At 34.8% G+C, this 26088-nt stretch overlaps 1 protein-coding gene across 6 annotated transcripts in view; it reads right to left on the reverse strand.

Annotated features, from left to right (window-relative positions):
* Positions 1-26088, reverse strand: part of SESTD1 (SEC14 and spectrin domain containing 1) — a 123332-nt gene that overhangs the window by 16715 nt on the left and 80529 nt on the right. For all 6 annotated transcript variants that reach the window (XM_087435446.1, XM_087435445.1, XM_087435441.1 and 3 more), the window contains 4 exons: positions 25669-25766; positions 22993-23048; positions 19951-20162; positions 10775-10897 (listed from right to left, as the gene is read on the reverse strand). In XM_087435446.1, coding sequence (XP_087291572.1) covers positions 10775-10897; positions 19951-20162; positions 22993-23048; positions 25669-25766 — 489 coding nt within the window. The remainder of the gene's footprint in view (positions 1-10774; positions 10898-19950; positions 20163-22992; positions 23049-25668; positions 25767-26088) is intronic.

Raw genomic sequence — 26088 nt, forward strand, 5'->3', positions numbered from 1 at the left:
AACAGCCTCCTGTCTTCCTGTTTCATTGTCCCTACTCCCTATGCTCCATACAATAGCCAGTGATCTTTTAAAAACATAAAACAAGTCACTGCTCAAAAATCCCTCCAATGATTTCACATAACATTTAAAATAAACTTCGAGTTACTTTTTGTGAGCCAAAATCACATGACATGTTTTGGCTGCTAACTCCCTCTCGAAACTTTGTTTTCTGTGACTCCCCACCTTGCTCACTGCACTCCAACACCACCAACATACCTGCTGTCCTTTACCATGGAAAGTAAGCTCCTGCCTCAGGGTGTTTTTACTGCTGTGCCCTGATCTGAATTGCCCTTTGCTTGGATTACTCTTTCATATCATTTCAACCCTCTGATTAAATGTCATCTCCTCAGAGAGGTCTTTCCTGGAAGCCTTATGTATATTGCTTTCTACTCTCTCTTTGCCCAACTTGAACAAAAGTTCCACATTATAAGACAGTGCTATATACCCAAGAACCTAGAACAACATGTGACATTTAGTATGTGCTCAATTAACATGTATTGAATGAACAGATAAAATACTTTATACTAGACACTGTAGATGTGTTGATATTAAATTAAGTAGATAAACAGGTACTGGTCTAAATGTGGTCTACTCTTGTGTCCTGTACCTAAAACTTGGGTTTCTCTAATTTGTAATATTGTTTTATTGCTTGAACTACTATGAAATCTTTGGATATCATTACACAGATGATGTAGTCACATGTAACAGAAAGAACACTGGATTTGAAAGGCAGGCTCAAGGTCTGTCTTTTTTCCTTACTAAGGGTACGATCTTCATCAAGTCATTTGATCTCTCAGAACCAGTTTCTTTCTTTACAGCAGTGATTTTCAACTGGGGGCAATTTTGCTCCCTAAGGAACACTTTGCAATATCCAGAGACACTTTTGGCTGTCACAACTGAGAGGGAGGGGTAGTACTGCATCTAGTGGGTAGAGGCTAGTGATGCTGCTGCATACCCTACAATGCATAGAACAGCCCCCAAAACAAAGATTTATCTGGCCCAAAGTGTCATCAGTGCAAGGTTGAGAAACCCGGTTATATACAACAGTGATGACGGTATCTGTCTTACCTGTTTTATTGGTTACTGTATGGATTTAATTAGATAATAAATGTAAAATACTTTTTTTTTTTTTGTGAGGATGATCAGCCCTGAGCTAACATCCATGCTAATCCTCCTCTTTTTGCTGAGGAAGACCGGCTCTGAGCTAACATCTATTGCCAATCCTCCTCCTTTTTTTTTTTATTTTCCCCAAAGCCCCAGTAGATAGTTGTATGTCATAGTTGCACATCCTTCTAGTTGCTGTATGTGGCACGCAGCCTCAGCATGGCCGGAGAAGTGGTGCGTCGGTGTGTGCCTGGGATCCGAACCCGGGCCGCCAGTAGCGGAGCGCGCGCACTTAACCGCGAAGCCACAGGGCCAGCCCTAAAATACTTTTGAAACCACATAGTAATTACAAAGTTTAATGGAGACTGACCGATTTAAAGAAAATGTTACCTGAGAAAATTATCACTGTAGTGTTCTAAGACAGAAAGAGATTTCATATTCTAATCTATGGTTCTTACAAATTTAGTCAATGCTCTAAATAAATACGTTCAATTCTTTGAAGAAGTAACAGCAATGATTCAGAGAAAAACAGTAAACTAAAGGATTAGAGTCCTAGGATAGTATTTCTTACAGTGAGAACTATCTACATCAGATCACCTGGAAGTGCTTAGTAAAAGGACCTAAGCTCCACTCCTAAGTTACTAAATCAGAGTCTCTGGGGGTGGAGCCTGCAAGAGGCATTTTAAAAAGCACCTCAGGTGACTCTTAGGACCACTAAAGTTTAAGAACCACCACCCTGACTGATTGGATAAAAAAAGAAGACCCATATATATATGCTGTATACAAGAGACACACTTCAGACCTAAAGACACTCACAAACTGCAAGTGAAGGGATGGAAAAAGATACTCTATGCAAACGGCAATGAAAAGAAAGCTAGGGTAGCAATACTCATATCAGACAAAATAGACTTTAAAACAAAAACTGTAACAAGAGACAAAGAAGGGCACTACATAATGATCAAGGGAACAATCCAGCAAGAGGATATAACACTCGTAAATATCTATGCACCCAACATAGGAGCAGCTAAATATACAAAGCAATTATTAAAAGACATAAAAGGAGAAACAGACAGTAACACAATAATAGTAAGGGACTTTAACACTCCATTTACACCAATGGATAGATCATCCAGACAGAAGATCAATAAGGAAACACTGGCCTTAAATGACACACTAGAACAGATAGACCTAGTAGATATATACAGAACATTCCATCCAAAACCCGAAGAATACACATTCTTTTCAAATGCGCATGGAACATTCTCCAGGATTGACCACATATCAGGCCACAAAACAAGTCTCCACAAATATAAGAAGACCGAAGTAATACCAAGCATCTTTTCTGATCACAACAGTATGAAACTAGAAATCAACTATAAGAAGAAAATCAAAAAGCCACAAATACACGGAGATTAAACAAAATGCTACTGAACAATGATTGAGTCAATGAAGAAATCAATGATTGAGTCAATGAAGAAATCAAAGGAGAAATCAAAAAATACCTGGAGACAAATGAAAATGAAAATATGACATGGCAGAATTTATGGGATACAGCAAAAGCGGCTCTAAGAGGGAAGTTTATAGCAATACAGGCCTATCTCAACAAACAAGAAACATCTCAAATAAACAATCTAACAGTGTATCTAAAGGAACTGGAAAAAGAAGAACAAAATCCAAAATCAGTAGAAGGAGGGAAATAATAAAAATCAGAGCAGAAATAAATGAAATAGAGACTAAGAAAACAATAGAAAAAATTAATAAAACCAAGAGCTGGTTCTTTGAAAAGATAAACAAAACTGACAAACCTTTAGCTAGACTCACCAAGAAAAAAAGATAGAAGGCTCAAATAAGTAAAATCAGAAATGAAAGAGGAGAAATTACAATGGACACCTCAGAAATACAAAAGATTATAAGAGAATACTATGAAAAGCTATATAGCAACAAATTCGATAATCTAGAAGAAATGGATAAAGTCTTAGAATCATACAATCTTCCAAACCTGAATCAAGAAGAAATACAGAATAAGTAGTATTCAATCACCAGTAAGGAGATCAAAACAGTAATCAAGAATCTCCCAAAAAATAAAAGACCAGGACCAGACGGCTTCCCTGGTGAATTCTACCAAACATTCAAAGAAGACTTAATACCCATTCTTCTCAAACTCTTCCAAAAAACTGAAGAGGAGGGGAAGCTTCCTAACTCATTCTACGAAGCCAACATTACCCTGACACAAAACCAGACGTGGACAACAGACAAAAAAGAAAATTACAGGCCAATATCACTGATGAACATCAGTGCAAAAATCCTCAACAAAATACTAGCAAATCGAATACAACAATACATTAAAAAAAGATCATATACCTTGATCAAGTGGGATTTATTCCAGGGATGCAGGATGGTTCAACATCCACAAATCAATCAACATGATACACCACATTAACAAAATAAAGAATAAAAACCACATGATTATCTCAATAGATGCAGAGAAAGCATTTGACAAGAGACAGCATCCATTTATGATAAAAATTCTGAATAAAATGGGTATAGAAGGAAAGCACCTCAATATAATAAAGGCCACATATGACAAACCCACAGCTAATATCATTCTCAATTGTGAAAAGCTGAAAGCTATCCCTCTAAGAACAGGAACCAGACAAGGATGCCCACTCTCACCACTCTTATTTAACATAGTACTGGAAGTCCTAGCCAGAGCAATCAGGCAAGAAAAAGAAAGAAAAGGGATCCAAATTGGAAAGGAAGAAGTGAAACTGTCACTATTTGCAGATGACATGATTTTATATATAGAAAACCCTAGAGAATCCACCAAAAAACTTTTAGAAATTATAAATGAATATGGTCAAGTTGCAGGATACAAAATCAACATACAAAAATCAGTTGTGTTTCTATACACTAACAATGAAGTAGCAGAAAGAAAAATTAAGAATACAATCCCATTTACAATTGCAACAAAAAGAATAAAATACCTAGGAATGAACTTAACCAAAGAGGTGAAAGATCTGCACAATGAAAATTATAAAACATTGCTGAAAGAAATTGAAGACGACACAAAGAAATGGAAAGATATTCCATGCTCCTGGATTGGAAGAATTAACATAGTTAAAATGTCCATACTTCCTAAAGCAATCTTATAGATTCAACACAATCCCTATCAAAGTTCCAACAACATTTTTCCAGGACTAGAACCAAGAATCCTAAAATTTATATGGAACAACAAAAGACCCTGAATAGCCAAAGGAATCCTGAAAAAAAAGAACAAAGCTGGAGGTATCACACTCCCTGATTTCAAAAGATACTACAAAGCTATAGTAACCAAAACAGCATGGTACTGGCACAAAAACAGACACACAGATCAAGGCAACAGAAATCAAGAGCCCAAAAATAAACCCATACATCTATGGACAGCTAATTTTCAACAAGGGAGCCAAGAACATACAATGGAGAAAGGAAAGTCTCTTCAGTAAATGGTGCTGGGAAAACTGGACAGCCACATGCAAAAAAATGAAAGTAGACCATTATCTTACACTACACACAAAAATTAACTCAAAATGGATTAAAGACGTGAATGTAAGACCTGAAACCATGAAACTTCTAAAAGAAAACATAGGCAGTACGCTCTTCAACATCGGTCTTAGCAACATATTTTCAAGTACCATGTCTGACCGGGCAAGAGAAACAATAGAAAAAATAAACAAATGGGACTACATCAAACTAAAAAGCTTCTGCACAGCAAAGGAAACCATCAACAAAACGAAAAGACAACCTAACAATTGGGAGAAGGTATTTGCAAACCGTGTATCTGACAAGCAGTTAATCTCCAAAATATATTAAAAAACTCATACATCTAAACAAAAAAAAGCCTAGCAACCCAATTCAAAAATGTTCAAAAGACCTGAACAGACATTTCCCCAAAGAAGATATACAGATGGCCAACAGGCACATGAAAAGATGTTGAATATCATTAACTATCAGGGAAATGTAAATCAAAACTACAATGAGATATCACCTCACACCCGTCAGAATGGCTATAATTAACCACACAGGAGGGGCCGGTCCCTCGGCTTAGCGGTTAAGTGCGCATGCTCCGCTACTGGCGGCCCGGGTTCGGATCCCGGGCGCACACCGACGCACCGCTTCTCCAGCCATGCTGAGGCCACGTCCCACATACAGCAACTAGAAGGATGTGCAACTATGACATACAACTATCTACTGGGGCTTTGGGGAAAAAAAAGAAAAGGAGGAGGATTGGCAATAGATGTTAGCTCAGAGCCAGTCTTCCTCAGCAAAAACAGGAGGATTAGCATGGATGTTAGCTCAGGGCTGATCTTCCTCACAAAAAAAACCACAGGAAACAACAAGTGTAGAGAGGATGTGGAGAGAGGGGAACTCTCATACAATGCTGGTGGGAGTGCAAACTGGTGCAGCCACTATGGAAAACAGTATGGAGAGTCCTCAAAAAATTAAGAATAGAACTACCATACGATCCAGCTAGTCCACTGCTGGATATTTATCCAAAGAATATGAAAACACAAATGCGTAAAGATACATGTACCCCTCTGTTCACTGCAGCATTATTCACAATAACCAAGACTTGGAAGCAACCTAAGTGCCCATCAAGGGACGAATGGATAAAGAAGATGTGGTATATATACACAATGGAATACTACTCAGCCATAAGAAACAATAAAATCCAGCTATTTGTGACAACATGGATGGACCTTGAGGTTACTATGTTAAGCAAAATAAGTCAGAGGGAGGTCAAATACCGTATGATCTCACTCATAAGCAGAAGATAAAGACAACAAAAATCAAACACATAGTGACAAAGATTGGACTGGTGGCTACCACAAGGGAAGAGGGGAGGGAGGAGGGCAAAAGGGATGATTCGGCACATGTGTGTGGTGATGGACGGTAATTAGTCTTTGGGTGGTGAACATGATGTAATGTATGCAGAAACAGAAGTATAATGACATACACCTGAAATTCATATAATGTTCTAAACCAATGTTGCCACAATAAAAAAAAATAGTGTATTACAAATAGAAATAGAAATGTGCATACAGATTTCTGTCTCTTGAACAGTATTTTCAAAAATAAAATATCGAAAATAACTAGTCCTACAATAGGGGACTAGTTAAATAATTGACTGTATATTCACATTCTGAAATACTATGTAGTTTTTAAGAATGATACAGTAAAATAATATTTAATGCCATGTAAAGTTCAGAATACATTATTATGTGAAAAGAAAAGCCAGTCGCAAAACAGTATAAACAGCGTGATTCTAATTTTGTAAAAAATGCATAGGAAAATTAATAGGATGTTAATAGTGGTTAACTTCGGGATGCATGGATCATGCATAATTTTTGCTTCATTTGTGTTTTTATGCATTTTCCAAATATTCTGCAACAAGCATTCTTTACTATGTATCTTGAATAAAAATAAATAGATGCTAAGAAAAGAAAAAAGAACCACCACTTTGAAGCTGTTTTTTTTCGCCTGGTTTGAACTTGTAAAGTATAGGCCCTAGTACCTATAAAGTATTGCAACCGTACCAGGGATGCAAACGATTTAAGAACTAGTTTGCCTCATGAAATTAACACCCGAAATTAAAGAAACTCACATTATGAATTGAGGTTGTCATAAAGAAATAATCAGTGTCTCTGGGATGTGGGGAAAAAATATATATGTATATTTAAAATGAATCAAAATGTTTCTTCCTAGGAAACAGGGGAACATAGAATTTATAGAATCTTAGGTGAACAGGCTGCATTCAGTTGAGTTATGGTCATTCTCTGGTCTATCTCTTATGAACATCTAACTGTACAGAAAATGATTATTTCATAACAAAAAAAAAATCAACACCAAGATATGGGATTTGGGTTAAGATGGTAGGTAAGAAATGCGCTTGACTGTTCACATACTAGGACAGAGGCAGTCGTCAGGATTGACACTGGAATCTTATGTGAATTGGTGACAATGCACAGTTGGTGAAAAAAGATGGGTATTTATACTTTATACCACGAAATAGGAATCCCAATCTAGGAGGAAAGAAACATTGCCAACTCACTTAGGCTAATATGTTAGGGAGAAATGGGTCTTGATTTTTCGTGTAGACCTGTTCTGCTGGTTACTATTAGACATAACACACCAGTACGCTCTTTGGAGACAAGCAGTCAGCACTGTGGGATAGGGGATTACTGACAGAATCAAAAAGCAGCTTCACAGATGCTTCTGCATGTTCCTATCATATGCTTTTTCTACCACCCACCCACCTCCACCCAAAAAAATAAGATTATTGAACTCAAATACTTTAAAATCTATTTTAAGTTACTATAATCATTTTCATATACCTCAATATCTTTTCTGTTGTGCTTGCTTAGTATTCAAAAACTAAATAAACTTCTTATTGATACTTTTTGACAAAGAACTACAGCTTAGAATTTTCATTTTCTATATATTACTACGGAATATCCTAAAAATTTGGGTTTATTTTTAGCTTTATTTTAGAATTATGCTTTTAGGAAGAATCTAAACTTTAAGACTTGACAGACTGCTTTAATACAAAATGGTACGTTAAAAGTTTTTCCAAATTCCACTCCAGTTAAGCAATCAATATACCAGAAATTTGTCATTATAATTTCTAAGACCCGAACAATTCCAATACATGCGTTAAAGTGTTGACTTTTACTTACAAGGAAAAAAGAAAGCTTTCAATAAAAAATTAGAATATCTTAAACATCATAAGCTAATATACTCATCCCTGCATCAAGCAACCTATTCTCAAGGTGAAAATGCAATGCCACCTATTGGTTAAAAGAGTGTAATTCTCTCTTGCAAACCTTTTAGAATGGAAAATTTCAAATCTATTCCGAAGTAGAAAGAACAGTATAATGAAACCCTGTGTACCATCCATCTTCAATAATTATCAACTCATGGCCAATTCTGTTTCAGCTATACTCCCATCCAATCTGTCCCCACCTCTCAATTTTGAAAAAATCCCAGATATCCATCATTTAAAGAAATGAGATCCACACTAAGCCATCAATATTTCTTTTCTTTGGGTACCATGTCTATGAATGCAGTCATCAATGTACGTGCATACGTCCTCAAGTATTAAGCGTATAGGAATGAAAAAAAAAATGCTGTTATCTTAAGCATATCCATAAAATTTAGTAGCTTTCTCCAAGAGATACAGAGAGAGAGAAAGGATCTCATCTGAGTATCAAGAGATTGGCGTTTTAACCCTAGTCTAGCTACCCATTGATCAAAAAATGTAATCTCCCAGTTTCTTCATGTATAAAATAAGGCAATGGTATCAGAACTATAAGATTTTTTCCAATTCAAAAGTTCTGAAATTTTATATTGATTTCACATTATAAGTAAACTTAAGCACATGGAAAGGCCATCCATAAGCAATTTGTTTAAGTTGACTTTAAAACCTTATAAATAAAATAAAAATACAAAAACAAACATCTAAACACAAGAATCTCTACATATACCATTTGTAATTTCATCTATACTATATGCAATATAAAATGCACTTTTTAATTCTTTTTGTGAACTTCTTTATTATTCCAATTGGTGTCTTTTAAAAATAATAAAATATAGATAAATCTTGTCTTTAAATTCTCATATGTCATGTACGCTTATTTAAAGGACTTTTGGGATACTTTCATAACTAGATCCTTTAGATGAAGTCTAGCATGTTCTATAGCAAATACTGTTTTCAAGAACTAAAAAGGGGAATAAATTATAGAATACAGTTATACTATGGTAACATGCTCCAGAAAAATCCACAGGGTTCAAATAAACCACAGTCTATGACAAAATAACAACGGCATTAGGTTATTTAAAAAGTACCAAGAGAATTAAAAAATTATAACCTCAGGAACAGGAATTATAAGTTAGAAACAAATTATTCAATAAACTTTTTTTAGCATATAAGGAAAAACCATTATGTTGGAACCTGTGAAATGCATAAAACATACAGATTTTTCCATTATGGGATTTCATTTTTAAGTTTCTTACAAGCACTAATTAGGAAAATTGCAAAGTTAATATATATACTATCTTTAGATGATTTCGAATGTTGTGATACCTCTTACTTATACATTATTCCCTTAGCTAGATTACAACTCCTATAGGGTACAATGTATATTTTATCTGCCAATATCACAGATCATTAAAGCTGACTTGGGGAATATTATTAAAAAAACAATATAAGGAAACTAAACCGAATGGTACATATTAAAAAATAATTATGTCAGACATTGTTAAAACACATCTCTAGTAAAGAGTAAAGAATATCTGGTCAACAATTCAAATTTATTCCTGAGAAAAGCATACTTAATATTTATTCTTTAATCTCATTTACTTAAAACATACATTTACTAATACTATCCAACTTTTAAGTACCACTTCAACTGGGGGAAGTTGAAGAGGAAAGAAAAGAATTAGATGTTCAGATGATCTTTAAATCTCATCTGGGCCCAGAGTTTAACATTATTATTGATCAAGTTTTTTTTCAGTTCTCTATTGTTGCCCATTTAGACCCTAGAAGTCAAGATGCATGTTATATTCACCCTGGAACACATGATTTTTTTTTTCAATTGATACATAAATCCAATCAGAGTGTATTCTGATCATCTGGAGTTGCACTAGGGGGGAGGTAGTGGCTTCTTTCATTACCTATTTATGGGGAAGATGGTTTATTCCTCATATTATGTGTGTGGTTGGATACTACGCGTGCACGTGTGTGTGTGTGTGTAAACTGATGGATTTTTTAAGACAGATAATCTAAGGAGGTGGAAATTAATGGATTCAAGTTTTATTTTTCCAATTTTCTAGTCAATCTATTTAAAATCACCATAAGAAGTAATATGACTTGGGGGAGAAAAGGGGTGGGTTAATTGATCCACAAACTGGATGACCACTTTCTCAATCATGAAGAGTCAACTATAACACAGCAGGGCTTAACACATCTCAGTTTCCTCCATATAACAAGTTGTTAAATTTTAAACCCTCTTGAACAATTATTATCTATAATCTGCCTATAGATTAATTTATTGCCCAATTTCATAACTGTGATTTGATTATCCTCTTCACAGGCACAAATGCAAACCTCTAAATGCACAAAGAACAGAAAGATGTCCCACACCCTCTGCACTCACTCTCCGTCAGCTGTGATTAACGCAACAATTCTGGAATTGCTCTCAGGCATTAACTGTACTGTACCCTCCCAACTACACAGAGACAGGCCTCCTTCTGAGGACTTAAGAACCAGAGTTTCTGTCTCAGGACTACAGACAAAAGTTCTATTTTTGTACTACCACTCTTTCTTCTGTCACTGTAGTTTTTTAAAGTTTCACATAAATTGTGTTTCTATAAAAATATATAATTAAACTGTATTGGAGACAAAACCAAAACCAAACTTCTAAAGAATATGTACTAAGTGGTCAAAAGGTACTTCATGGCCTCTAAACATTAAACATACTGTACTTTATGCCCCTGGACCAAAGTTTACAGCAACTTATCACATAGTACCACATATGCTACTAATTATGCACGTTAATAAGAGTATTGTTAACTTGCAGAGGAAAAAGCCTCTTACACTATGCTGGCTCTCGATCTCCTCGTGCTTCTGCTGCAGGGCTTGGGAAGCCCGGATGGAGTCTCCAATCCCCCACTGGGCTCTTAGTTGTTCTGATCCAGGCCCTTCAAGCCAGTTCACAACCTATAAATGGAAGTTGAGATGAAGTATTAAAATAATCAAAAGCTTTTCAAATTTTCATTCTAATTGGTTTTCCCCTCCCAAAGTTTCTCAAGTATTTTTTATTTAAATTCTTTAAATTCTATTGTATAGGCAGTAGACGTTTCTTTTGGAACCATACAGCTATAACGTGACAACTTTTCCAAAACCTAAATTTGAAAGAATGTACACTGTAGCACCTTAGGCTTTCAGCTATCTGATCATCTGCCGGGCTAAAAGAAATCCGAATGCTCCTATAAAAGAAGATTAAAAATTAACTTACAATGGTAAGAAAACCAGAGAACTATAGGATTTAGAGTTAGAAGGGACATCAGAAATGATATCAATCAAATTTCTTATTAACACTTAAGAAAACTGAGTTTCAGAGAGATTAAAAGACTTGCCCAAGGTAACATAAACCATTATTAAAAAAACTAGGACTAAAAGCCATGTGTCCTGATTCATAGTCTAATGCTCTTCTGAAAGCATTAATAAAACTGGATGAATTAAATGATTAACTAATATAAAATTAAAATACTATTTTTCTCACTTTGAAAAGAAAATTAAAAACTAACTGTAGAATTATACTTCTGCAATACCCTCTAGGGATCTTCTTAGGATCAACTAAACATTCAGACCCACAAGACCATCTGAAGTCCCATTAGCACCAGTCTACTCAGAAGGCTGTAGGGTGGGGACTCGTTTACCAGAACAGCAGCATCGGGTGTTTCTCGTCTGCGGAGTCCCTGAAGCAGTCCAACAGTTCAGGTGTAAGGAGATGAGAGCCATACAGTACAGATATGGGAGACCTCTGGCATCAAAACCTCCTACCCTACAGGGGTCGTGCTCCTTATAAAAGTCACTGAACTCAAGGATGCCTAGAGTTATGCCTTGCATCAAGTATTAATAGTTCTCACAATCCAGATCCAGAATAATTTTTACCATAAGCAATGTTGCCCAGTAACATAGCTGACTTGACATGCCAGTTTTTATCAGGTTTTCAGGGGAACAAAGCTAGATAGTTAGGCAAAGATCCAATTCTCATGCAGAAGGAGAAAGGTTTTGTTAACTCTTTACTCACAGACATATATTCTAAAACTACATAGACAGTGAAGTAATTTTAACAGAAAAAACAATGTTATCAAGCTTTACCTGTTATTAAATTAGAATAAGGAATTCAACAACAGATCTATGGTTATGCCCTAAATCTAAACTTAGGATAGCTCCCAAGAACGGAATGAGGGTGTCTCTGCAGCATAAAATTACAGACCCAGTGGACAGACAGGCTTACCTTAGAACTTTATTACAGAGTATCGCAGACCCATAGCACATTTCTGTTATGACCAGGTTAAAATATATTCATTCTAAAATCTAACAGTTCATGTAATTTTTAGTAATTATATAAAATTACCACATCATAGAGAAAAATCATGTATATTTCCTTCCATTAATTTTTCACATGCATTGCATTTTCATATGTTACTCCAGATTTAAGCACTACATATAGCCAATTCTCATAAAGTACAAGTAATTTCTCTCCCGTATTTTTCACTTAACATTACACTATAATACTATAATGATTTTCCATGTGGTTACAACTATTATAATTTTCAATGGCTGTAAACCTCTTTTTTAAGAAGGCCAACCTCCTTGCCTGCCTGCCTTCCTTCCTCCCTCCCTCCCATCTGTCTACATGCAACCAACCAACCAAACCATCCTTCTTAAGAGCTAAGTAAATAATGTACTACCTCAAATAACTATTATACCTGTTTTCAAGACTCCAATTCTCTATTGTTGGTTGAAATTCTAAGTAATTGGTGGAAATTCTAAGTAATTCTAAGATGAACGTAAACACGTCGCAGTTATATATAGCCTTTTTTCCTGAAATTCTGTATTGTTTTCCTAGGAAAGGTTTTCAATAGAGATCTTGGGTTCAATGATGATGTAATGTTAATGGCTGTTAGTATATACTATAAAATTGCTCTCTAAAACACTTGTTTCTATTTGAAACAGCCAAGTAATGAAAGTTTTAATTGAGACTAACCTTTGCAAGGTATACAAACTGACCATTGCTTTTAAAATACTTCTGCCAATTGAAAAAACAGAAATCTCTCCAGGTATATTTTAAATACTAGTGAGATTGAATAAATTGCAAATGTTTGCTTACTAAAAGTATATGATCTATCTCTTCATGTTTTTTGCCCATTTACGTTCTAGTATTTTAAATATTAATATATTCTTAGCTTCCACCTTCTCTTTATAAGGTTTTAATACTAGAGAGCAAAAACTCAAAAACAAAAAAAGTCAAAGTATTATTTCTGACTCACTGGAATAGCCTTAAGCGCTATAACTTTCTTTGTTTAACTTGGTTTTCAGAATCCTAAGTTCATCTGCAAACCCCTATTGTCAAGTGTTCTTTAGAATGCACTGCTTTGTTCCTCAATATCTCCAATTTTTCTGCTTTAATCTTTTCTACGAGCTGTCTCTGGAGGGGCAGGGTACTAGGATCCTGTTTCTCTGTTAGCCTGCGGAAAGTATCACTCATTCACAGAAGAGACAGATGAGCTGTTAGGTGTAGAGAAAGCACTAGGCATGAGTCTGAATTCTGAATTCTGGCTCTGCTCCTACTAGTTGAAAGACTTTGGCTCAACATCTGTACAACGTACAGCGCTGTTGCCAGGATTACACCAGTCATTATATGTAAGACACTGAGCACAGCAGATGATACCAGTAATTGTTAGCCTCTCTACTTTCCCCACTTTTACTAAAGAAAAAAGCCTAGCTCCTCATGTCTATTCATTCTTTATAAAGTTGGTCTCACGTCTGCATTTTACAGTAAGATCCCTGGGTTTCTTAAGGAAGTCTCTGAACTGTTTTATTCAACACTCTTAAAAAAAGGAAATAAAAAGAGTAAGTTTCAAGGAAGCTTACGTAAACATTTTGAAATAATTTTCCTTTTCCTTTTTGGGACTTAATTGCTTCTCATTTACTACTATGTATTACGAATACGGATATAGAAACAGATACAAAATGGCTTTTAAGCATTTTAAACGATTAAAATAATTAATTATTTCACTAGAAATATCTAAATTCTAAAAATAAGGCTGGAATGAAAGCATCTCAAAACTTTTTAACTAATTAATAATGTTATATATTATTTTTAAAAACCTAAGACAACATTATTTCAACATTTAAACTTTGATTTTAGAATACTCTAGAAACAAAAGAAGCAGGTTATATAAATCATGATAACTGGGGAAAAACAATTCACGAAACTTTTGAAGAAACATATTTGAAAATAAATTTTATTTAAAGCAAAGACATCTTGGTGTAAAAAAGTTACGTAGTCAAGTGCACATAGAGTTTTAACGTATGCTGAAAGTAATTTCCCTTAGTATGCAACATCAGTAATGTAGACACAGTAAATGTATGACTATTTCTAGTAAAAATGATGCAAAGTGAGGTTGATGCCCCAGTAAACAAGTCTATTTAAATGCATTAATGATGGTGGTTTGCCCAACTAGGTGATAAAATTTAATTTCAATCAGGACATCTTGCTCAGTCAATCTGAATATTAATTTACTGCAAAAACAGTTCCATGCCCAATCCATATCAATGTGACCCCTCAAATGGTTACATTTATATGCAAAGTATAACCTTGGAGATGTGTTCTTAAAAATCTACCATGACAAATATTTGCAAAGGCCAAAAATGCCTATGATTATCACCATTCTTTCCTGACCACTCTCATTTCTAAAGACTGCATGAGGGAACATCCGGAAGTATGTGAGGTCAAACCAGACAGAAGGGCATGTCAAGCAAATGTCAAGCATCTGACCCGGAGAAAGAATTTGGAGAACTGGGAACATAGCCTCCAGCTGTATACTTATGCAACTCAGAGTGTATCCTATTTTGCATCTATGGTTCCTTTCTACAAAGGAAGAAAAACACATGGATGATTCTAGAAGTAACATTTGCAATGCTGGCAGTAATTACTGCCACAATAAATAATGAGAATAACAATAGCATATTTCAGTGAAGTGGCATTGTCTCCTACCCAGAAGCATGTGAAATCTAATTTTTAAATGCAGCAGTAGCAGCATGGTCTGCATACCAATATGACATCTAATCCTACTGATTTGAACCGTGGGGAATAAATGACTGATACCTATAATCGTTATTACTTATCATATAGTTTATCTGTTGGAGCTATTGATTTCTCTTTCATTATGTTTTTAGCGGTAAGTCAGTAGATAAAGAAATTTGGAAAAATTCAATTTGTACTAATTTAACCTAAGCAGAGATAGTCAACTTTACGATTATCTTTACATAAACAAAAAAATTTTTCATTTTCGCCAAATTTGCAAGACTGAAGACAGTATAGTTTATGTTCTTTGTATGCTGACATGATCAATATATGTTCCTATATAGCTAAATTTAAGTAATCATTTCAGAAAGGGAAATAGATCTTTCCCCAAAAGTGACCTGTGAAAAACAGTGCAGGAACCATTCCATGATGAATATTAATGTTCTAACCAATTCATGAGTAATGCTCATGAACTGGTAATGAAGTTTGTTTTCAACAATAATCTCATTACTATCATCACCACCATTATAAATATCATCACCACCATCTCCCTTTTCTCGTTTCTTTCTTCTTTATCCAATTGAGCTGGTCCATCATTTCAAAAACGCATTTGCCAATACAGTAACTCCTTTGCCTCTCTGTCTTTTCATCATAACTATTGATCCCATGTGGCAAAGCACAAATGCTGGATGAATCCCATCACCCATGTTCTTTCTCTGTGCCTGCACCTCAAGAGCCAGCCATGAATCGACAGTCACACAACAGGCCAGAAAGTTTCCACCATAAATTCAAGATCAACACTACCTAAAAATACAACTACATTTCTGTGGTAATTTCACTCTTCCAATCCCCCCCACAAAGGAAATTTTGAACCATCTTCACTCATTTAAACCTCGCATTCTCTTCAACCACCACACCCCTACCCTGCCTCCAAACGTGCACCACCACGCAGATGACTTTTGTCTCTTACTTTACAAAAAAAAGAACATATCACACAGGAACTCCTTCATCTTCCTGATGCCTGACTAATGCATGGAGGCACCTCTGGATTCATCCTACCCATGCTTCCTCCTGTTACAATGGAGGAGTTCTCCCTCTTCCATTCTAAAGCTAATCCTTTTTTTTTTTTTTTTTAAAGATTTTATTTATTTTTTTATTTTTTCCCCCAAAGCCCCAGCAGATAGTTGTATGTCATAGCTGCACATCCTTCTAGTTGCTGTATGTGGGATGCGGCCTCAGCATGGCTGGAGAAGCGGTGTGTCGGTGCGCGCCCGGGATCTGAACCCGGGCCACCAGTAGCGGAGTGCGCGCACTTAACTGCTAAGCCACGGGGCCAGCTCTAAAGCTAATCCTTTCAATTGTGCTTTGGAGTCCATTCACTTCACCTTGTCAGGAACTTGATAGTATTAATTATTCTTTCTCTCTGTATATTCAATCCCTCCCTCCAAATGGACACTTCCCACTAACGTTTAAACTCCTTATAGTTTTCCATATTATTAAAAAAAAAATTATACTTGAACCCTGATGTGGACTAAATTGTGTCCCCCACCCCACCAAATCCATATGTTGAAGTCCTAATTCGTAGTATTTCAGAATGTAACCATATTTATTTGAAGATAGGGTCTTTAAAGAGGCAATTAAGTTAAAATGAGGTTATTAGGGTGGGCCCTAACCTAATATGACTGGTAGCCTTTAAAGGAGAGGAAATTTGGACACAGACAGGTACAGAAGGAAGATGATGAGAGGACACAGTAAGAAGATGGGCATTGACAAGCCAAGGAGAGGCCTGGAACAGATCCTTCCCTCACTGCCCTCGGAAGGAATCAACTCTGCCAACAACTTGATCTTGGACTTCTGGCCTCCAGAACTGTGAGAAAATAAATTTCTGTTGTTTAAGCCCCCTACTCTGTAGTACTTTGTTAAAGCAGCCCTAGCAAACTAATACCACCTCCCTTCTACCACTCCTAGGCATTGCTTTATCTCTCGTCTTTCCTTCAAAGACAATTCTCAACGAGTTGTCTATATTCAGTGTCTCCTTCACCACACCTCACTCTCAATTCCTGAATTCACTCCAATGTGCTTCTGGCCCTGCCACTCCATGCCCTAGGATCACCAATGACCTTGATCTTGTGCATTCTAATGGCCATGTTAAGTCTTTCTCTTATTCAATCTTTCAGCAGCATTCGACAAGGTTCCCAACGCCTTCCCTGAAATGCTTTCTTCCCTTGGCTTCCACAATACAGAACTCCTCACACTTTTCTCCTTCACCTCTGGCCAGTCCTTCACTGACTTCTTTTCAGGAGTATGCTCCTCTATTTTGTCATTAAATGCTGGAGTTTCTCAAAGCTCAGTTAAAAAGCCCTCTTCTCAGCTACTCTCAGCTCTTTCCTTGGCCAATTTCATCCACATCAATGCTTTTAATTACCATTCATTCACGGATTAAAAACAAATATGTCACAAGCCCAGACTTCTCTGATTTCTGGACCTGTTCGGGACTACCCTTCTACATCTTCTCTTACGTGTCTCAAAGTCACCTCAAATTCAACACGTCTAAAACCAAACTCATGATTCTCCACACCCTTTTCCACCCAGAATTAAACCCAAACCCTGTCCAGTGTTCCCTAACTGGATAACAGCACCATCCATCGGGTCTTTCGAGCCAGAAAAATGATTCATCTCTGATATCCTCTTCTTTCGCACTCTTACTCCCACTACTCTCCTTCTTGGGACTAGGCATGGTTGCAATTTTACAACTATTTGTGTAATTATGTAATCATGCACCATAAAAGTGGGAACCTTGTGAATTTTACTTACCATTATATTCCACCTAGCACAATGACACACTATTGTAGACATTCATTTTTTAAATGAGCAAGCAAATAATAGATGTTACTAACAGAAAACTCATTATGTGCCAAGCACTAAACATATTATAAAAATTATCTTCATTAATCCTTGTAATAGCTCTATTAAGGAAGTATTATTATTATTGTTGTTATTGTTATTTTCAGTTTACTGAGAAGGAAGCTAGGGGCATCGAGAAGTTATACTTCCTTCCCAAGATCAAACAACTTGGAAGTGGGAGAAGATCATCTGGGTGATTTGTATACCACTATGCTAGTCCATCTTTATGGTTTTCAAAGCTACTCTCAAGCTACTTGACTAAAGCTTACTTGGGTTTAATATAAGCTATCTTTAACTTACAAATATATTACATAGAAAAAGTTATCTATAATTAAAGTATGCTCAGAAATCTTCAGTTTATATGTGGTTATCGTGAGATAAAGCCTAAATCCTTTTGCTTGGAATTCAAGATCTTCCGTGATCCAACTCCTTCCTTTCTTTCAAGCCTTTTTCCCCATGACACCCTGATGCTCTAGTCAGGGGTCAGCAAACGACAACATGCAGGTCAATTCTGGCCTACTACTTGTTTTTGTAAATAAAGTTTTATTGGAACACAGTCATACATATTTGTTCACATAATGTCTAAGCACTACATGGCAGAGTTACACAGCCACAGCAGCAAGAAAAACTGTATGGTCCACAAAGCCAAAACAATTACTATTTGGCTCTTTACAGAAAAAGTCTGCCAACAAGTGAACTAGACTTCTAGACTAGAGTCTAGTTCAATGAAAATAAACATAATAGCTTACATTAATCGAGTGCTGGGTTCTTTCAACAAACCTTTCAAAGGGGTCTTGTTACCCCTGTTTTAGTTAATAAAAGAAGGAAGGAAGGGAAAGAAAGAGAGGAAGGGAAAAAAGAAAGAAGGGAGTCAGACTGAGGCTCAGGTGAGTAAATAATGTGACCATGATCACACAGCAAATAAGTGGAAGAACTGGGGTTCAGATCATGCTCCCGGACCATGCTCTATGACTCAAAGGCCGAAAATTTCCCAGGGTGCCTTAAAAGAGCTTGGGATTTCATGCTGCTATTATTTATTCAAGCTCTTCGTTCTCCTTTACAAAATGCCAATTCTTCTTTAAAACTTAAAGGAGGTGCCTGGTGAAATATTACACATTCCTGAAGGACAAGCTCAAGCGCTACCTCCTCCACTAAGTCTTCCTGGATTACCTGCAACCAAAGAAATACTTCCTTCTATAAATGCCCAGGGCACTTCAGGCACGCCCTGTGACACTTAACACTTTCTCCTCAAAGCTTAATGATAGCCAAGTCTACCTTTATATCCTGTTGAAAACCTGGCAGAATGTCTTCTATATAATAGGCACTTAATAAACACTTATCTAAAGAATGAACCAATCTAGATGAAAACACTGAGACATTTCTAATCTGGATTTTTAAAATAAAATATTTAAGATTGATTTCTTAATAATTCAACAGATGAAAATCCAGAATGTAGTCTAAATAACAGAGACGTCTTCCTTAGTATTTATTTTTAGTATTTTTAGCTAACTTATTATGAAAATCAATTTTAAAAGGAACTAAAAATTCTTAAGTATTAAATACATTTAAAGTTTTATATCAGTATCACAATAACGAAATTTAATATTATAATTACTTATATTCATGTTATTCTTTTGTTAGGATAGAAAAACTCTTCATAATGCCCAAATTAACAAAAAAAACTAACAAGTTATTAGAAATTAAGAATAAATCAAATATGAATAATAAAATGTTACTTATTGCAAGAATACACTGAGAACACAGATGATATTTCCAACAACTAGTTATTTTTGAAGTTCATTCTGATAGAGTGAGCTGAATGCTCAATGTCATCACTGGAGAAATAATATAATTTTAATGCAAATGCTATTTGTAAAAATATACATAATTAAAAATAGTTTTAGAGTCTGGTTTGATATGTCTAAGGTTATCTATATAGTGAAACAAGCCTTAGTATAAAATCAGTTACAGAGTAGAAATTATTTTTAAAAAAAACCTCAACATTTAGAATTAAAAACCGTTAAACGTATTCAAATCAGACACCTACCTGCATCACCTTCTGCTGAATCTCTTCTAGCTGTGTACGCTTACTACGTTGCCTACAAACTTCCTGGTAGCGGGTATATTGCTCTCGCAGTGAATCTAATAATTTCATAACCTGTGGCTGTGCAAGCAGTTCATCATCCATAGGAGACCATGAGACCCCTCCATCTGAGCCATTAAATCGACGCTGCTGTAATTCGGATAACAATTCATGCCCTTTACGAATGAAAGATACTTATAATTAATATCCATAAAGAAATATAATTCTTACTTCTCCATCTTCTCAATTTTAGTCCCTTATTTTTAGAACCTATCTGCCTATATGTCTACCTACCTACCTACCAGGTCATAAGTACAGGCATGCCCCATTTTATTGCGCTTTGCTTTATGACGTTTCGCAGATACTGCGTTTTTTACAAGACCCTCCACCAGCGAAAAGATTACAATTCGCTAAAGGCTCAGATGATGGTTAGCATTTTTTAGCAATAATGCATTTTTGAATTAAAGTATGTACATTGTTTTTTTAGACATAATGCTACTGCACACTTAACAGACTACAGTATAGCATAAACATAATTTTTATATGCACTGGGAAACCAAAAAATTTGTGTGATTTGTTTTATTGCACTATTCCCTTTATTGTAGTGGTCTGGAACGGAACCCATTATATCTCCGAGGTATGCCTGTACTGAAATGCAATTTTTAAATTTATATAGAAATAAATAGAAAACCTGCATATATGCATACATATGTATATACATATACTATATAGTATAATTATATGTTGTATCATAAATATATATGCTATACTATATAGTAAATACATAGTATTTATGGTGTATATATATATATATTTTATATATCTACCTATTTATCTATCTATCACATTCTTGTTATTGGTGGATTCATTACTTAGGATACCGTGCCAACCAATCCTCTTTCCCTGTAAAGCACAATTACACTCTGGGATTTCTGTCTGATGGTACTAATTAGTATGTTCTGTCTGCTGGCACTAATCAATAATAAGCAATATGTTGTAGGATTTCAGTATTTATCCATAGCCTTAATCATAGCACCTAAAAGAAAAGCTGACAGTGTAACAAATGTATGATTAAAGGAAGAAAGTCTTATTATTACTGCTACAAAATAATATTAAATAATCTCTATTTATAGGAATCTCCACAACATAACTGTGAATCATGAGGGGCCATACTAGTCGAAGAACTGCATCCAATGTTATTCAATTACAGCAAACAGGTAGAAAATCCACTCATGCATGAGAAATTAAAACTGCAGAACGTGCAACATCTAAAGCTATAAGTGTATTAACAATTTTAAAAGTGAATAAATCGCTAATTGTTTTTCTGGGATAATATTATTCCAATTAGTATTTAGGGGCCAAAAAATATGCAGATATTTAAATTCTCTTCCCTTCATATTTATTCAGGAAAATGTTCTAAATTTAAATGGCTTTCAATATGCAGAAACAGAATTTTTATTATGATTTGGAGGTATTTCCAGTTTCTAAAAAATATCCAAGATTGTTCTAAACCTCTCTATTTTATACTCTCTTTATATCCCTACTTTAAGAGTTAACAGCATATAAAAAAGGACTTAGTGTCATGTAAAATTAATTTTGAATTACAAATTTAAAAATCTTTTTAATTCAATGGCTTAAGCAGCTTTCAAAATGTTAAATATAAACATGGAATTAAGTTTTAAACGTAAAACAATAATTTTACTGACAGTCTACTTACCTTCTAAACATGTACTAATTCAGAGACTATGATTATTTCTTTGTTCTCTAGGAAATAAAATCTATATCATTCTGAAAAAACTTAGGACAACTGAATCAATACAATGAAGATACACAAAGAATTTATTTCTTTACTCTTCATCACATTTTATAATTGGAAGAACATCTATTTTAAAGACTTATGCAAAGTCTATATAGATACACACACACACACACACTATATACTATGTGTGTGTGTGTGTGTATCTATATATTCATAAAAGCCATTAAAATAAGATAAATTTATTTTTTCTACTTTTACAACTGTTACTCTTAATGTTTTCCTTGTGGATACCACTTCCTTTAGAGAAGCAGCACCATATAATAATTTCAAAGACCATACTTTGAAATCAAACTGCCTTGGTTCAAGTCCCAACTCTAGCATTACTAGTTGTGTAACCCGCATAAGTTACTGAACTTTTTTATGCCTCGGTTTCCCCATCTTAAAATTAGGATGATAACAGCACCTACTTCACTGGGATGTGGTGAAGAATAAATGAGTTAACGTATGTCAAGTGCTTAGAACAGTGCCTGGTACACAGTGGGATTAGAATTATGAGCTATTATTAGAAAAATACATTAGAAATTAAGGCATTTTCACTTAAAAGAACTCCAATGTATTCTCCTAGAATTTTTGAAACCACTACTCGAGATATTTGGGCTGGAATATACCTACTGTGCAGCACCGAACACACACTATGTACAAGGCCATTGCAAGGTGCTAAGTGTTCTTACACAGATACTGTACAACAGTGCAGTTAGCGGCTCTGGATTTAGACCTGTTTTTAGTGCTGTGGTGGCAGAGCTTAATAGTTACTTGATCTTGAGCAAGTTTTTTACATCTCTAAGCCTTGGCTTCCTCATGTACAAAACAGAGAAAATAATACTATCTCAAGAGGTTGTTAGGAGAATGAAATATGAAAATACATAAAAATATAATGCTAGAACATAATGAGTAATCAATAATCCTCACAGCAACCCAATGAAATAGAAAATTTTATCTCAATTCCAAAGATAAATAAATCAAAGTATTTCAAGGGAGAGAGAGTTTATTTATCATTACTAATAATTTTTTTTATATTGCAGAGTATATTAACACACTGTTAGGTTAAATCAAAGAACAGTTTGAAAAATTTCCCCTCAAGTTTCTACCAAGTAATACATGCTCAATGTTTATTTCATAAACTAATCAATATACGATAGGTTTATTGGATTATGATTATCACTGATAAATATGTTTTATTGTCTTACCTGTCTGCAGAACTGTTTCAGGATCAACTGATGGGAGAAAGTTTAAATCCACAGACCTGGAAAGCACCAAAAGAGTAATTTTTAAAAGCTGTATTTCTATCCACGTAACTTAAGAAAATCCTTTGTACATACATATAAATCAGGGGCACACAAGTATGAACACCTGAAGCATACTATTCTACCATGCTAATTTCTCTTAAGCATTAGGAAGTCCATTAGAGATAATTACATACTAGTAGCCAAAGAAATATCTGCACGATAAATCACAAAATATACTACTTGGAAAAATAGTTTTTTATTATTACTATAGTATTATTTCAAATATATCAAAGAAATCCATTTTAGTATTTTTCCACTGGATATCTGTTTCAAAATGAAATTTGTAACTATATAAGAACCAGAAATATAACATTAAAAATGCATGCAGCCCTCCTCCAATCAAAAGTTTACTTCTCTACAGCAAGCCTTTGAGAGCTGCAAGCATTCCCTCTGATATTTGTGTATGTGTGCACACGTGCACGTGTGTCCCATAGCAGTCGTACTCTCGTCCCTGTACTAATTATGTTTCTTTTGCAGTTGGACTACGGCCTTTATTTTCATAAATACATATGGAAAGTAGAAGATGAAGGAAAGAGTATACATGGCAAATCAAAGCCTAGGACCATCCATGCTGCTGTGACTGACAGGTCTTGCTCTAAAGCTTTCACTTTTGTCAACTGATCTAGGCCTTCACCACTTCTATAGCCTAAATGCTTCCTGAGGACTGACATTAAGAAGGTGATGAAAATTTGCAAGAGAAGGGACTTTATTCTGGGGTTTAAAAGAGCCTAACCAATTAACACTTGAGTTCCTTGGCGAAGAACTGGCAAATACAAGACTTTGATACTTCAAAACACAGCATTTTCCAAAGTGTTTCCCAAAACACTGAACAAAATATTATTAGGTGGAGAAAAAGGGATCCCATTGGCATGTAAGTATAGGAAGTTCTTAGGAAGCAATTAAACAGTTTCTTTACCACAATGCTTTCTCAGAAGTAAACTGTAAATGTTCATGGTCATTCTCACAGAGGGTAACACAGTCAACAGCATTAAACTCTATGACCATGAATTCATTTTCTTCAGGTTTAGGATCTCTCCCCCAAGGAACATGACTTGAAGAAGCATCAAACTTACTCTGCTGGACTACTCAGAAAGCAAGAGGTTCAGCTAATTTTTGTCAAGTAACTTAACGTAATATTTTCAATTCCTAAACCATAGCATATAAGTGTGCGTGACATCTACGCACATATACACACACACTTACATATTTACATGTATGTAAATTTTTTACATTTTCCATTTTTATATAGCATCTATAGGATAGTTATATTCCTAAATGTTTGCTGTTAACTTTAACTAGATTTACATTCAAACTACTTGTTTTCACATTTTTACTTTGTTTAAATCAAGATTTGGTGTTAAACTATGACCTTGTCACATCCCTCTTTACCTTATTAGCTCATTTAATGGATATGTGACTATATTTGGATTTACAGAATAAAAAAATGCACTTTATCAAGGTTCCATCTTATTTTTTCAGTTTTACTGAGATATAATTGACACACAGCACTGTATAATTTTAAGGTGTACAATATGATTTGACTCATATATATTATGAAATGATTACCACAATAAGTTTAGTTAACCATCTATCATCTCATATAGATATAAAAAAAAAAGAAAAAAGTTTCTTCCTTGTGATGAGATCTAGTCTCATTATTTTCAAATACACTATGCAACAGTGTTAACTATAGTCATCTTGCTGTACATTACATCCCTAGTACTTACTTATCTTATAACTGAAGTCTGTACCTTCTGACCACCTTAATCTAATCGCATCATTGTATTTTTAAGGTCAGATTCAAAAGACATAGACAAGGACGAGTGCTGATTCTTTCAAATTTCCTAATGAAAAATTATTACTCTAGTGGCTACTTTGTTATTGGGAGACCAGAAAGGGTTAATTCGCTTCCTAAAGTAAATCTGCTTCTTTCTAAAGTCTCCTTTTTACCTGGAGAGAGGGACGTGGCCTATCAACAGAAAAATGAAAACTGTTAAGATTGTAAAGTTCAATAAAAATCTGTTAAAAGGATAAATCTAGTAGTTACATTTAGACAATACAACTGAATAATTACTTCTTCCAGTACCATAAAACACTAAATTCTCCAAACTGAACTCATGAATATCACATATTTTACAAGGACAAGAGGAGTTCTACAAGCTAGGCATTTAAGTGCTAGTGTATTTAAATAAGACTATAATAATTTTACTTCAAGCTGCAACTTTTTCCGTATTCTTTACAAGTAAAGTAGAACTCGAAGAAGGAAGAAAACTGTTTCATTTTGAAAACGTCCTTGCAAATGAATATTGCACACAATGTCAGAAAAAGGTAAATATATTACTATTCATCAAAAAAAGTCTTTTATAAAGAAACTTTGACTCAAATCAATAAATTTTACATGTAAAGCAAATTCTCACACATTAAAAAATGAATTTAATTCAATTTTTGTACGTCAAGTTTGACTGAACAGAGACTTGCTTACCTTAGTTCTTTTAGCTTGCATTAACAATAGAGGTGTCATTTCTCAGATTAATCATAGCTTTGCAAGGGTAAAACTGGATGACACTAGTCACCTACCTTTCTTTCTCTTGCTGATTTCCTTTATCACTTCCATTGTTAATCAAAGCAAGTTCATCTAATAAAGATGTAGATTCCTTTGTAAACTTCTCAAAAACCTACAATATGAAATGATATTAACATATTAAGAATAATCTTAAAAGTTACTATGTATGTAAGGATTTTCAGTTAACAGCAATAGAAATCAGCCAGGTGGGATTCTCTTTCCCTCTCTGGAAAGTCACCTAGTACAATTCAAGAACCAGAGCACAACAGAGTACACGAGAGAAGACAAAATCGCTTCCTCAAACAATAAATAGTTTCAATGGATAATTTTTAAATTTTTAAAATTTAAATACATTAAGAAATTATTTTTCTTCTTCATTCAGACAAGTTTATTTTTATTCCTGTGTTTCTTTGAGAAACATCTGCACCAATAAC

The sequence above is a fragment of the Ceratotherium simum genome, chromosome 9, assembly GCF_057802395.1.
Source record: "Ceratotherium simum simum isolate JZ-2026a chromosome 9, ASM5780239v1, whole genome shotgun sequence".
NCBI classification, from domain to species: domain Eukaryota; kingdom Metazoa; phylum Chordata; class Mammalia; order Perissodactyla; family Rhinocerotidae; genus Ceratotherium; species Ceratotherium simum.